The sequence below is a fragment of the Genypterus blacodes genome, unplaced genomic scaffold (assembly GCF_046128005.1).
Source record: "Genypterus blacodes isolate CSIRO-AG114 ecotype Tasmania unplaced genomic scaffold, CSIRO-AGI_Gbla_v1 ptg000348l_1, whole genome shotgun sequence".
NCBI lineage: Eukaryota > Metazoa > Chordata > Actinopteri > Ophidiiformes > Ophidiidae > Genypterus > Genypterus blacodes.
The window spans coordinates 929053-942892 of record NW_027467132.1 but is presented as its reverse complement, the minus strand read 5'-3'; the positions used below and the strand labels follow the sequence as shown (position 1 = coordinate 942892).

Here is a 13840-nt window from a genome sequence, read left to right as displayed (position 1 = left end):
TTTCCAGCATCAGATTTTTCGTCCTGTGATGGTCTGAATGTTTTATAAGAGGCTTTTCCGATTGTGAGTAAATGTATTTGGTTGTTGTATTGGTAGAGAATATTGTCTATTAGCAGTGTCTTCCCGAAAATCACTGGACTACGCCCAACCGGTTGAACCCCTGGTCACTTCTCTATCAGACACCACTCTTTTCCATTTTTCCTTCTCTCCCAAGCCACCACATTCCCGATCAGCATCTCTCTCTCTCCCCTTCCCTTTCCCTCAGTCTGACGCGTTATGTCTGTGATGGGAGGAGGATCGTGTGTCCACCGTTCCTCCCATCACCTGTGAAATTTCAGAGCCAGGCCACGGTGAAAGGGGGCATTGTGTCCCCCTGATGAGGAATGCCCTTGCGTCGCTCCTCAAAGAAAAGGCTTCATTTGGCCTGGAATTTGGAGGCATCTTGAGAAGTGTAGGGCAGATTTTCTCGGGGGTGGGGATGAGAGGCTGAAGGCCTTCATAAGGCTGGACAGGAGCAGAACAGTCCTTTCCTGGACTAGTGTACCAAGCCTCAGTGATACAGAGAGATTTAACTATTCTACAATCAATCTATGATTATTAATGTACGGCCTATCCTAATATTTTCAAAGACTAAATAAAAAAATCTGACTTCAGACGTGGTAAAACTTATAAAGATCATTTTTTATTAACCCTGGTGGAGGAGACAAGTCCAATGAGACTAATTGCTGTCTCGCATACAGTAGTTGCAGACTCTCTGGCGCTGCATCTGCTATTTTTATAAGGCGAGGTTGACATCTGCAGGTAGAAAGTATGAACTGCACACTCAGCGTTCACATGAATAGAGATGAAAACGCTTGATTTTACTTTATGTTGGCTTTGGGGGCTTATTATTAACATGTGCTCTATCTGTGTACACGAATTTCTAACTCACAAACCTATATAACATCCTATGATAGAAAGTGAGATTGTTTCAATATGTAAATCTCTTTGTTTTTGTCTCATTTAAATTAAATAAATTGTACCCGTCTTTAACAGTTGTGCATATCAGATTGTACAAAGTTTGGAGGGATGGAAATTATTTTAGCGCATATATTCACTTTGAGATTGAACAGGATTTAACCGCCCATCCAGGAGGGGGCAGCACTGTGCTACAAAGCTGCTTTAAAACAAAGAAGAAGAAGAAGAAGCTGTCGGAAGGCGGCGGTTTGTTTATTAGCCACAAGGTAAGCTAACAAACACATCAATGAAGTTTTGGACGCTAAATAATCCAGTTGTTGCCTTTGTAGTATAATGCCAGCTTTATATAATGTGTTTCAGCTTTAACTCTGATAATAGATACATGTTTTAAACATTAAGTTAAAGGCCCTGACTTGTGAACGAGCACATGTCGCTTCGTAAAGCATTAGCATGGAGCTAAATCTGGGGCTAGCTCATTTTAACAAACTGTATTTACAATAATGGCAGCTAAATTAATCTCGTTTAGTAACATACTTGTTGTTCTTCAGTTCGGCAGTGCTTGTTTCAAGAAAGGGGGTTTCTTAATGTGATATGTAATAGTAGCGGACGCTCTGTAATGCTATATACTTTTCTGAGTTTGTGACATTAAACACAAACAAATGAATCACTAACATGCATTCACGACACTAAGTTACATTGTGATGTAACTTTTGATCAATGCTCGATAATGAAAACACGCGATAAACAGATTGAGCAAAGCAAAATCATTGTTTAATGCCCAACAGTGTGTAAACATTCCGACATTGAGTTAAATCAAATTAATGTATAAATCTAATAGTTGTTGTCCGTCTGTCTCCCTGTCTTCCTCAGGGACATGGACAAGAATGAAGCCCCGGTCCATGGAAGCGGCAGTAAGACGCTGCGGATCCGCCATCTACCTGCTGAGCTCAGCCAGGAGGAGAAGGAAGACCTGCTGAAGTATTTTGGAGCTCGCTCAGTCAAAGTCTTCTCCAACACGGGCCGACTGGTAGGTGGTCAGCTTATACATCCTGAGTTTGTATCGTTGAACGCTCACAGTGTCGGGCTTTAGAATGCTAGACGTTAAATTAAAAACACATTTTCCCCCTCGCACAGAAACATTCAGCCTTTGCGACCTTCAGCAGTGAGAAGTCCGCAGCAAAGGTACGCTTGTTTCTGTTCACAGGTAGAACTGGTTTTAGGTTTGATTCTAACTGAGCTGAAGAAACCTCCTACTGTTTTTGATGTCTGTTCCCCTGTCCTCAGGCTCTCAGCAGGCTCCATCAGCTCCAGATTCTAGATCACACACTTGTTGTAGAGTTTGCTAAAGGTCAAGATGATGTCATCGAGTTAAAGGACCCGCCAGTGTCAGACAGGTAACTATGATAAGATACACGATTGATCTTTAACTAGCATGCAGCAAATGTCTTGTTTATCTCTCAACTGGCAGATTTGGGTGCCTCTTGTTTTTTTAAACCATTAATTTAAGACTACATTACTTATTTCAGGTTAAAGTAAGTACTGACATGTCTGAGTAACCTGTGATTTGTACACAATCTGAGTTTATTGTAACATTTGACTTTATTAATGACTCTACATTACATTATATTTCCTGTGCAGTGCGGATGGTGTCAAGGAACAGCAGAAGAAACGGGAGACCAAACAGCCGAGCGTTCCTCTCATAGATACCGGCATCGCATCGAGCCTTGGGTGAGTGCGCCGTGTGTGTGTGTGTGTGTGTGTGTGTGTTACCGTCTGTCAGGGTGCCTTTGCAGGGTTTGATTGATGACAACAACTGGGTAACACGAGTAAATGTCGGTGAAACGACTGTGCATGTCTGTCTTAAATTTGAAATTGCTAACTGGGCTGATGCGTGCTGCTGATATGATTTGTCTTTGGCAGATCATAACAGGGTGACATGTTGGTGTCTCCATCTTTTCAGACATTAGGTTGACTTTATGTGTCCTCCTCTGCTTGTTGAACTGTAGAGTGAATGCTCCCAGTAGATTATGGGGTCAGGAATGTATACAGGTACATGGCTTCCTGTTATTTGATAACAGATTTACGTCACTTTTAGGGGGTGTAAGGGAAACCTGTCCACCCGAATGAGACCTTAACACAGCTCCATGTGCATGTATGACACACACACTCTCCTGCCCCGGTCAAACGCTGTCACTTTCTGACGCTCACTGGCCTCCAATCTTGGCGCTGCCCAGAGGCGAGCTGACAGAGGAAACCTGGATGGAAATGTGAGAGCTCTAGTCAGGACCTGTCAGTGGCCTTATGTCCAATTAAATGGCCGGGGCAGCGCGGAGCATCTGACAGGCCGTCTGTCCTGCCAGTTGGTCGCACCAGGTGGTCTCTGATTCACTGACACTCTCTCTGCTCTGACAGCTACGGAAGTCCATTTCCCCCTCCCCTTATATTAAAGAGATGCGTCATTTTATATCCTTGTGTTGACTCAGAACAGGTGATCTGTGAGGAGACTGGTTGATTAGTTATGCACGCACTGATCTAGCAGCAGGATCAGATTAAGGCTCAGAGGTCGCGCTCATGCCATCGCTTTACAGCAAATAAGCTTAGAAACGGGCAACTACAACGAATGTACAAGATAATACAGAAACAGTTTGGACATATGTATATATAATATATAATATTAGCAGCTATAGATCCAGAAGAAGGTGATTGCCTTAATGAAATGTATAATAAAGATTAATCATGCAAATTTTTAGAGGAAGATGATGTTCAGGATTGAGGTTTGCAAAGGATAGAAACATTTATGTGCTTTCCTTTTGCACATTGTTGAGAATGCCTCAGATGTGAGCTGATAGACACCTGATCCAAGATTCAAACAACCCACCCACCTGTTCTTCAGTGGCGGTGCTAACACCACAGATGCAGCGCTCTGCAGCCTGTGCAGGTAGCTGTGACAAAAGACAGATGGATCGCTCCGCCGGGGACGTCTGTCATGTCTGCTCAAATAGTTTCCAAAGAACGGACTGAGCAAAGTTTTATTCTCACATATTGGGGTAAATATTATGGTCTGTCACAACTCCTGCTTCTACAGCTCCTAATAAGGATCAGTTGTTATTCTTTGCTTATGTAACTTTGCTGGTTGTTGAATCAAAGAGGTTTCTACAAAGCTCTATCAAAACCAGTTAATCTGCTTCACCAGCCACTGAATCAAACATGGCATCGCGCTCGCGTCACACTCCTGCTGTTTTGTATTGATGAAGTCTAAAGCTAACCTACCTCTGACCAATAGTTTTGATTATTTTCCTCGCAGGACGCCAGGAGGCGGATGAAGGCGTGCGCACGCCGCGCCCGCGCCTCCGGTCTGCGCTTATTAAGGCCCGGTTGATTTAGATTTGTTTTCTGGTGCCTTGCCCGGTTCTTGACTCACGAGCGTTATTATTACATGAGGACCAGCCGCGGTGCTGACACGGCATTCTGCTCCCGCTGCCCCTTAATGGCTGCATTTTACATTTTGTTTGCTGAGTGCTTGTCATCTGAAGAATAAGCCACTTAACTAGAGCTCGCTATCTGGGTAACAGATTTGCCTGCTCCCATTATTTTGATAGGTTGCGATGTTGTGTTTAGTGGAGGGTGGGGGGGGGGGGGTGTGTGTGTGTGTGTGTGTGTGTGTGTGTGTGTGTGTGTGTGTGTGTGTGTGTGTGTGTGTGTGTGTGTGTGCGTGTGCGTGTGTGCGCGTGCGTGCGTGCGCGCGCGCGCTGGAGCTGCAGAGTTTGCCTTAATCTCTCTTTCTCTTTCTCTCCTCCTCTCTCTGTCTCTCTCCCTCCATCTTATTTCCGCAGGTTGAAATTCCAATCAAATCCCACTTTGAAATATTTATACCCCCCGCCTTCTAACGGCATTCTGGCAAACATAACGCACGCCATCCTGAGCGTTCCCAAGTTTTATGTTCAAGTGAGTATATTTCTTCTAATTCAACTTCACGTGATTTGGAGTCTCGGTCATTGCCTGGATGTGTTTGATGTTTGATGACTGCCGCCTCTGTATTCATATCAGTACATTTATTATTCCTCCATGTCATCGCTGAATCTGATTTCCTTACCAGCGGTGGAAAATGTTCTAAGCCTCAGATTAAATCATAAATATGTGGAGAAAAAAAAAGTGTCCCAAATGTTTTTGAACTGAATCCGACCCCATAAAGATCAAACTCAATATTTGCCTTTTAAATTTCAATTTGGATAGCGAGTATTAATAATAAAGCCTAAGTGGGATGCATGAGTTATGGCTTTAACATTTCCCCCGCAGCTGAGCGGCCTCCGTTTTCTCTGCCGACACTCCCTCCTTTGGTCTCTTGGTGGCGCTGGTGTGTCGTAGAGAAGCCGCCTCGCCGCTCAGACAAACCAATAATGCATCACGTCAGCCTCAATCTCACCTTGATCCTGGTGTTTTGAATGAAAATGCAAAAGCTTTGCAATCTGTTTTACATATGGAGCCCAACTTACATGCTGGCTGTTTGAGAGCGGCAGCATATTTATATTATCAGCTCCCACCGGCCCTTAGTGGGATTGGATTCTCAGCTATAGGCGAGAGCTGTAGAGGGCTTTGGTAGTGTACAGAATTTGTAGTTTAATCTCAGTCCAGGTCCAGTCAGGGTTCTGAGTCTTGAATTTCCATTTCACAGTTCTTAACAGCTTTATCTCCAATGACATAGGTACTTCATCTGATGAACAGGATGAACTTACCCTGTCCCTTCGGCCCGATCACTGCCAGACCCCCAGTGGTAAGTCTGTGATGTGATGGAACATTGTTGAATTGATTGATGACTTTGTTAGTTTGTTGTAGTCATTATATTTATGTGGACTCCAGTTTGAGAAACTCTTATATTGCTGTTGCATTTTGAATCTAAATAAACAGAAAGTCAGAGTCAAAAGTCAGTGATGAGTCAGAAAGTCCAGCAAGTGAATTGTGGACAAATGCTTCGCCTGGAGGAAGAAGAAGGTGAAGAAGCTGGAGGAGAAACTTGAAGTGATAATATAAGTTACATTACATTTCTCGGCTCACCCAAGTGTCTCCGTCTCTTGCAGTTTGAGTTCCTGCATCCAGCACCGTCCATCCCCATGCCTCCCCCATTCCCCCCCAACTTCCCCCCTCTACCAGAGGAGGACATGGACGTCTCTACTGAGGAGTCGGAGTACGAGAGCGAAGACGACGAAGACAAGGAGAGGTGAGGAGCGAACATCTACTGACAGAACAGAGCATTCAGGTTGGAGTATGCATGCTGGGAATCCAATAGAATTCCTCTTGTTTGGTGATGTTTGAATTTTAAAGTGTCGACCGTAAAACCTTTTACCTAATTAAATGAAACGCATAAAATTCAGCTCTGTACTTGAATATTCCCTTCCCTTGCTTTATTCCAGGATTGTTCGCCTGATGGGCTTGGTCAACCAAGCATGCAAGAGACCCCTGAGACCCAAAACGGCTTCCAAGAGAAAGAAACCCAAAATCAAGGATCTACTCTTTGCTCCTAAACCAGACTCTCAGAGGTAAAGTGGAGGCACTCGTGCTCATCACACTCTCCATGCACAGCTCATCTTCAGGCAGTATTCATAAAGCAAACAGGGGGAAAGAAGACCAAAGCCTCCAGACAATATGCCTTCCTCATAAAGATAGCCTTGTGTGGCTTTCTGCACCACACACACACACACACACACACTTCCGTAATGATAGACCACAAACCCTGTTTCAGAACTATAAATACACACACGCCGGGGTCTCTCGGCTGCGCATTTGCAGTCTGGGAAATATCTGTAGTTGAACAGAAAACAACACATCCCAACCCTTAACCCACTCAGGGGCCAGGTTTATTGTGGGCACTTTTAGAGGCCGGTGTTAAGGGAAGCAATGATGGTCTCTGCCTCCCTCAGTGCTCCGGCGTTGCAGCCCGCCGATGTTTTTGAGCAACCTCAGCCCGCCGGACCGAGGAAGATTGAATTCCACATTTCAGTGCCAGAGGTGGCATCCACAGCGGAAGGGAGCGGCCCGGGTCAGGAGACGCAGTCTGATGATGCCAGAGGTAAGACGCCGCATACTGGGCAGAGATTCTTTATCTTAACACATTCTCCTCCTATGGTAAGCAAACTATATATACAGGTATTCTGTTTATATGTTAGGCCTTGCTACTCTTTTTGCAAGTGTGAAAGAATGTGTAAGAATGAGATTATTACCACCAATGTTAAATGTTAAACTGACGCAGGCGATGGCTGCAGACACTGAGACCTGAGCCACGTTCTCTCGCCTGGGTGTCGGGTGTTAGACAGCAGTGTATCAGAGAAGGAAACCTGCACCAAAACAACTCTGACATTATCTGTGTGAGGAAATGTCATTGGGAGCACGGTGCGTTTGACTTGTCAGCCGTGCCGTTCCCCCCCGTCCGCTTTATCTCCCTTCTCTCCAGCTACCTGTTCCCTACAACTTCACTTCCCCGCCAAGTCTCTGAGAAGTAAAATAGATCTCAAAGTCAAACACACAAGATTTCCTAAAGGCACGCCAAAGATAAACTATGACAGGTGGCTTTTGGATTAGTCTTGTTTTGAGGAAGTGTGGGATCCGATAAACAAGCCTTTTAAATGGAAAGGGGAGGGGGGGGGAGCGATAAGGAGGAGGATAATTTTGAAAGCAGTGATCTCGTTCTCTGTCGAGAGTGTATCAGAAAAAGCTCCACCACAACACTTCTTGCACCAGTGCACACACACACATCCACCATATGTGGATGACAATGTTTTTGTTTTTTCCTCCCTGGATTTGCTCGGGCTCACTGCTCTTAGTAATTCCATCTACAGCGTGTGTGCGCACACATGCATGCAGCCTTCACAAAGCTGCCAGTTGTCCCGTCGACCGCCTCTCAAAATCAGGTTATAAAACAGGAACAGGTTGGGAATTTGAATAAATGCATTACATCATTAGAAGTAGACTGAATAGTTGGACACTGGGCCGGTTTTTACCTCCAAGCGACTCAGATATGTTTTAGTCATTTAATTGCTTTTTCCAGCAAAAGACAACATCCCTGTTATCAACCTCTGTGGAAACAAATCATTACGTGGATGCAACCCAATACATCATTGTCAAAGAGAGAGGGATACGTTACCCTAAAGAGAGAGAAGAAAATATGCTCCCACTCCTCCATATTCTCTATTTATTGAAGAGAATAAACAGGATTAATGCACCATCTGCTTCATGAGAGACCAAACTAAACTTCATCTGGATTTTTAACTTTTCCTCTGAAGGCTGAAGGTCTCATACCAACCTGTCGGCAGTCATGTTCTGAAAAACTGGGATAACTTGATAATATTGCTTCTTTAACATCTTTTGTGTTTCCTCAGAAGTGGATGAGAGCGACTTGGTCCCCCCCAGCAGCAGCGGTCAGGAGTTGGTGGAAGGAGAAGGCTTCGGGAAGCTTTTCCCCAGCGCTCAGACGTCCCAACAACAAGAGGATCACAGCGACGAGGAGCAGGATCTCCCGTCGGATATCATCTCCAGGAAGGAGCTGGAGAAGGGCCGGCTGTCCAGAGACGGTAATTCTCACCTCTACTCTATTTCTTAAAATGTCTTGAATGCCTTGCAGAGGAGTGTTATAGGTTTACAGATGGCTGTGGAGGTACGTAAGTTACTCAGACTCTTACATTTACATGCCTGACGGTCGCATACTAAACGTCTGTTAGTCAGAGTAAGCGTACTGATTTATGCTCAACCATATGGTGTTTACTTGATGATGAAACAACATGTCACCCTATTGGTTGATGCCATACTAGACTGACCATATGAATCCCTTCAAAGCAGGAGTATACGCTCTTTTAAACTCCTATTATGTGATCTTGTTCACAGCGATGCTTGAATGGAAGCAGCACCAATGATTTGTCAGAGACATATTTGTGCTGAAGAAAGTCAGACTTCAGCAAAAGTAAATCCTGGGGCGAAACAACGGTTAATCCCTCTGACAAAGGATTTGGTGCTGCAACGTAAAGTGGCCAAAACCCAGAGATATTCAGCTTTACAGAGATAAGAAGCGCCAGAGTTTTCTTCTGTTTTTTTTTTCTTGGAATGTCCGCTTAAAGCTGTTGACTCTTTGTTGTGCAGGGATTACAGCGTGAAGTCGCACTCTGAACCGGCTCACATCATCCTTTAATATTCACACGCCTCCGCTGAACAACATCACTGCTAACATCCAGTCCCGTTCTCCGTGTTTGAAACGCTGCACCACCTGACCAAAGCGCTGAAAATATCTGAATTCAAAGATATTAAAAGCAGATTTGTTTGTTTTTTTCCCCCTCCCCACTTAGCAGCTTTAATGGCAGAAAGAAACCTGCCATAAGATAAAATGTTTGCTTCCTCCTCTCGGTTTGAAGTGACGTCTAAAAGGCACCGGTTGCTCCGTGTTGCTCCAATTTAATCGTCGCTTTAATGTCGCTTTTAGTCCTGTAGGCCATTCTGGATGGCATTGAGGCGCTGTGACGGCTTTCTCCTTCATGTCTGTGTGGGCAGCCCTGTGATCTTTTGTGCTCGTTTTGAAATGCGTCTCGCCTTAATGGTATTTCTCTCTCTCTCTCTCCCTCTCTCTCTCTCTCTCTCTCTCTCCCTCTCTCCCTCTCTCTTTTTTAAAACAGAGATTAAAAGGATGTCTGTATTTAAAAATTATGACGCCGGTGAGCCGACCTGCAGACTATATGTGAAGAATATTGCCAAGCAAGTGGAAGAGAAAGTGAGTACATTTATAGCAGGTGACCCATTTAATAGCTGTGTTTACCGGAGCATACATTTATGGCAAATTCATTCTATGTAGTCCAAATCCTGCTTTAAATTACATTGCTATATTCTCCCATAACGTCTTATTCTAACAAATCACACACTTTTTTTTTTACTGCCATCATCTATTTATATTCATTTATTGACAATTTCTCCTTTAAATCAATCTTTTGTCTTCCAGGACCTTAAATACATCTACGGCAGATACATCGACCCTTCGTCTGAAGCAGAGAGAAACATGTATGTTTACAATCTCCACCCCGAGTTTAAGTGGTGACATAAGAAGCCGATGCACACGCTCTTTATTTTATTTATTCCCTGCCCTGAAGCTCTCTGACGCTGTGGCCCTCATGTCACTTCAGCCCAGCTCACTCTCCTCAGCTATTTTTGACTCCTCCAATTTGTCACTTTCTCTTGAGGGTTTTTTAGTAATTTGTGCTGACTGTGTGTTCTGTTATTAATAAGTATCTAACCTGAAGTACAGATCATGAGGGACAAGTTTATGTTTGTGCATCAGCAGTACTTGAATATTCCACCTGAGTCATCAGCCTTAACTTATGTGGAATATCAGGTCAGACTGAACACAGATCTGCTGGAGGTCTTAATGTGGATAGAGACTGAAGAATCATGACATCATATCATTGAATGGGTAAACATTGATTAGCCCTAACTAACATTTCATAACCTTTAATCCAACTAGAAGAGATAGTAGAGTTTTTATGAACATACTCTTCTCTTTAATTGAAGTTGCTGCTCAGTTGCTTATTTAGAATGAAATCCTCTTTGGTCTCCATGACAAATACTTGCAAATACTCTTTTCTGTGATTGTGTTCGCCGCTGTGCCGCAGTGTGTTGTTGGTTTCACAGAGCCACAAGCCGCAGGTGATAATTATGTACTTTGCTTGCTTTCCTCTCTCCCTCAGGTTTGACATTGTGTTAATGAAGGAGGGGCGGATGAAAGGCCAGGCCTTCGTGGGGCTTCCCAGTGAGCGCAGTGCAGAGAAAGCTCTGCGGGACACCAATGGCTACGTTCTCTATGACAGACCGCTCGTTGTTGTATCCTTTTATACGCAATTTCAAGTTAAAACGGGGATTCTGAGATGCTTATTTCTTGGAGTTTGTGAGTTTGCTTTGCTGGCACAGTGCTGGTAATTGTCAGATACTCAAATACATGAATTGGTGGCTTGCTAATGTCAGAATGAACACATTTCTTAAGCCACAGGGCTGATTCCTCATATTAACAGCTCATGGGATTAGACTTTACTGGCTGTATGAATAGCATGTTAATGGAAGGGGCAGTTGTAAGGTGCTGTATGTAATGGACACGTTGGCTTTAGGCCCCTTATGGCTTCAGAAGAATGAGGACTAGACTCCAGCGCCTCAGAGGCTCCACCTGCTGTTCCTGTCAACACCCAGATTCACACATCCACATTTTAGTTTGTCTTCATGACGATATTGACTTTGACTTGATTTACTCTTCTAATCTTCATCGCATGTCTAATTAGTTTGAACAGCATAGCAGCCATTCTGTGGTGTGACTCTCTTGTCTGGCATATAAGAAGGAAGGTAACAGTGAACAAGCCTGGACTCCAGGATTCGGCACCACTGTGAAACATTTCTACCCCATGAAATAACGCAAACCTTTATTGAAATGACAATCAAAGTTTCTCAGTGTGCAGCCTGTCCTCTGTTTGCTTTCATCACAGCACGTTCTTTGTCTGGCATTGATTCCGCAGGGAATTTCAGATTGTAAATTGTGTCCAAATCCAGAGGAGTTATTGGTGGCGTCATAGAATGTTTCTCCCTTTCTAATGTTTACGGAGATGTTCAGTGGGGCTTAGATTGCATATCAGCACTCTTCAAGTATACCTGATCAATTGTAGATGGAATACAAGCCAACACAACTGGCATCGCCGCCTTTATCAACATTTAGTCGATCTCAATGCCAGGCTGAAGGTCGTGACTGCTGAAAGACTGCTTATCAATAGTATTGTCTTATCCTCTTCACTAAAAGAAACTAATATAGTTTATGTGAAATATAGAACTGCAGTAAGTGGAGGACTCAAATGCTCCTGTTGGCTTTTTGTCACAGGCAGATGGGGACGGCCGCATTCAGTTTAGTTTCCTTATAATGTTTGTGTTTGAAGTGGTAGAGAGACTGCAGTGTGATCAAACAGCCTCGTACTAAAGCAGGGCTCTTATCTCTAATGGCATGTAGCCTTCCTATCATTTAACCTCTCGCTGCCGAACATTCTATTTGACTATTTGAATGACGGTAATGGCCGCTCGGTAATTGAACCTCTGGTCTTAAGCGTGGAGTATGTAGGAGAGAGTAATGGAGACCCAAACTCTTTATGAGGTCCATTTTTGGGCAATTTTCTTCTGGCATTTCTGAGCAAATACCTGCAACCTTTTTCTGAAATGAAGTTCTTGACGGACAGGTGCAAGAGGCACGGAGGAGGGCTCACATGGCTCACACAGCTGCAGCATGCAACTCTGAGTGTAAACTAACAGCATAGCAGGGAAGGTATACTTGATCAGTCGGTGGCTTTGTGCTTAAAAGCTGAAATTGGCTTTTTATTAATGTCGCCGCTGTGACTTATGCCATTCTCCTGTGTCTGTAGCCGGTAGCAGACTGGGCGGTCAGCTGCCGAGGCCAAGCTTGTGCCTTACTGACTTTAGAAGGAGACATGAGTCATACCTGTAAAGCCGCCTACGAGTAGAGAGTTTCAGTTTTTCTTATGTTAGAAATGCAGACTGAAGACGGAGAGGAAAGTTGAGGGGAAAAGGTTCCGGTGATTAGTTCGCCACCGTTCATATTTCAGTTTCCCTTACTTGAAAGACTTTAAATGAAACCGAGCAAATTTCATCTCTTAATGAAAACGTTGACTTAACTCTGAGCTCACAGCAGTTTGCCCGATCGGCCAGACCCAAGCAGGAAAGCACAGACGCAAAGAAAGGACCGCGACATCGCTGAACGCAACAGGTGAGTGAGCTCCGGTTGAATACCTGCCAGAAGACGAACATGAAGCGCTCAGCGGTCCTCAGGAAGAACACATCCTCGGCTTCGTTATCGTTGTAATGCTGTTTTCTTTTTTACACTTTATTTATTCAAGATGCCAAGCCTTGATATTGTGGCCCAGCAGAACCATTTGTATCCTTATTCTGCCATATCCTTTGAGAGAACAAAGCCTATTTATTTCTGGGCAGGTCATTTATAGGAGCGGTGGCTCTATTGGGACCGAAAGCATCTGAAGCTTTATTGTCCACTACGTTTAGAAGGATTTTTTTATAATGTTAATCTTGTTTGCTTTGTGGTATCTTGTGTTGTAGGAAATGTGTAGTTGTGTAAACCTTTCATGTTTTGGAGTCTTTACAGCATTCTCTACTTTGTTTGACTGAATTGCAGGTGACGGTCGTCGGATGTCTTCTTCTCTCTCTTTTTACAGAAATAAATGTTTTATTAAAATCCTCGTTTCCTTGTTTCTTCTGATAATTTTTGTCGGTACGTTTCTTTCTAACTGACTAAATGACTGATTTATCTTTTTGTTCCATACTTAAAGCACAGACAGGCGAGTAAACACAGAGTGAGGGAGGAACGTATATGAGATCCAGATTGGTTCAAAGCAAGCAGACTGCAGACTGTGGGGAAATTGCCGGCACCGGGTTAGCTTACCTTTTACAATCCCTGCCTGGCCCCATCTGTGTGATTATGAAGAGTAAACCTCCGAAGGTGAACCACTCCCAACACACATCATATCACACAGATTAGGAAATTTACCCTTTAGGTGTAAACAATACTGGGCCTGTCAATCAGAGATAATTATGTCATCACCGTTCTGTTGTGATTTAGATTTCAAGACTTAAGACATAAACTGATGGTAGTTAGTCGTACCTCCATCCAAAGCAATGATGTCTATTTTTTACCAAAGATTGTGTTTCCATGGTTCCAAAGAGCAAACTGACTTTTAGAGTTTTAGTTTTAATCCCACTGTGAATATGCCAATGGAAATGTCACCCAGAATGATGTCATGCCACCGCCCTGCCACCCGGTTAGTTGGGAATAGGGAATTAGCAGTGTGTTGAATGAAAA

At 43.8% G+C, this 13840-nt stretch overlaps 1 protein-coding gene across 3 annotated transcripts; it reads left to right on the top strand.

The window, feature by feature from the left end:
- Nucleotides 1-1149: 1149 nt before the first annotated feature.
- Nucleotides 1150-13220, top strand: rnpc3 (RNA-binding region (RNP1, RRM) containing 3). 3 transcript variants are annotated; one of them, XM_076138168.1, is made up of 16 exons: nt 1150-1223; nt 1828-1984; nt 2092-2139; nt 2242-2351; nt 2596-2685; nt 4791-4902; nt 5660-5728; nt 6033-6172; nt 6366-6491; nt 6873-7021; nt 8331-8519; nt 9609-9703; nt 9929-9987; nt 10671-10803; nt 12656-12733; nt 12864-13220. In XM_076138168.1, the coding sequence occupies exons 2-15, from the start codon at nt 1832-1834 to the stop codon at nt 12722-12724; spliced, it is 1542 nt and encodes a 513-aa protein (XP_075994283.1). In that variant the 5' UTR covers nt 1150-1223; nt 1828-1831; the 3' UTR covers nt 12725-12733; nt 12864-13220. The 3 variants fall into 3 exon arrangements, with proteins under 3 accessions (XP_075994283.1, XP_075994282.1, XP_075994281.1); XM_076138167.1 differs by having other exon boundaries at nt 8328-8519; nt 13157-13220; XM_076138166.1 differs by having other exon boundaries at nt 8328-8519.
- The last annotated feature ends 620 nt before the right edge of the window (nt 13221-13840 follow it).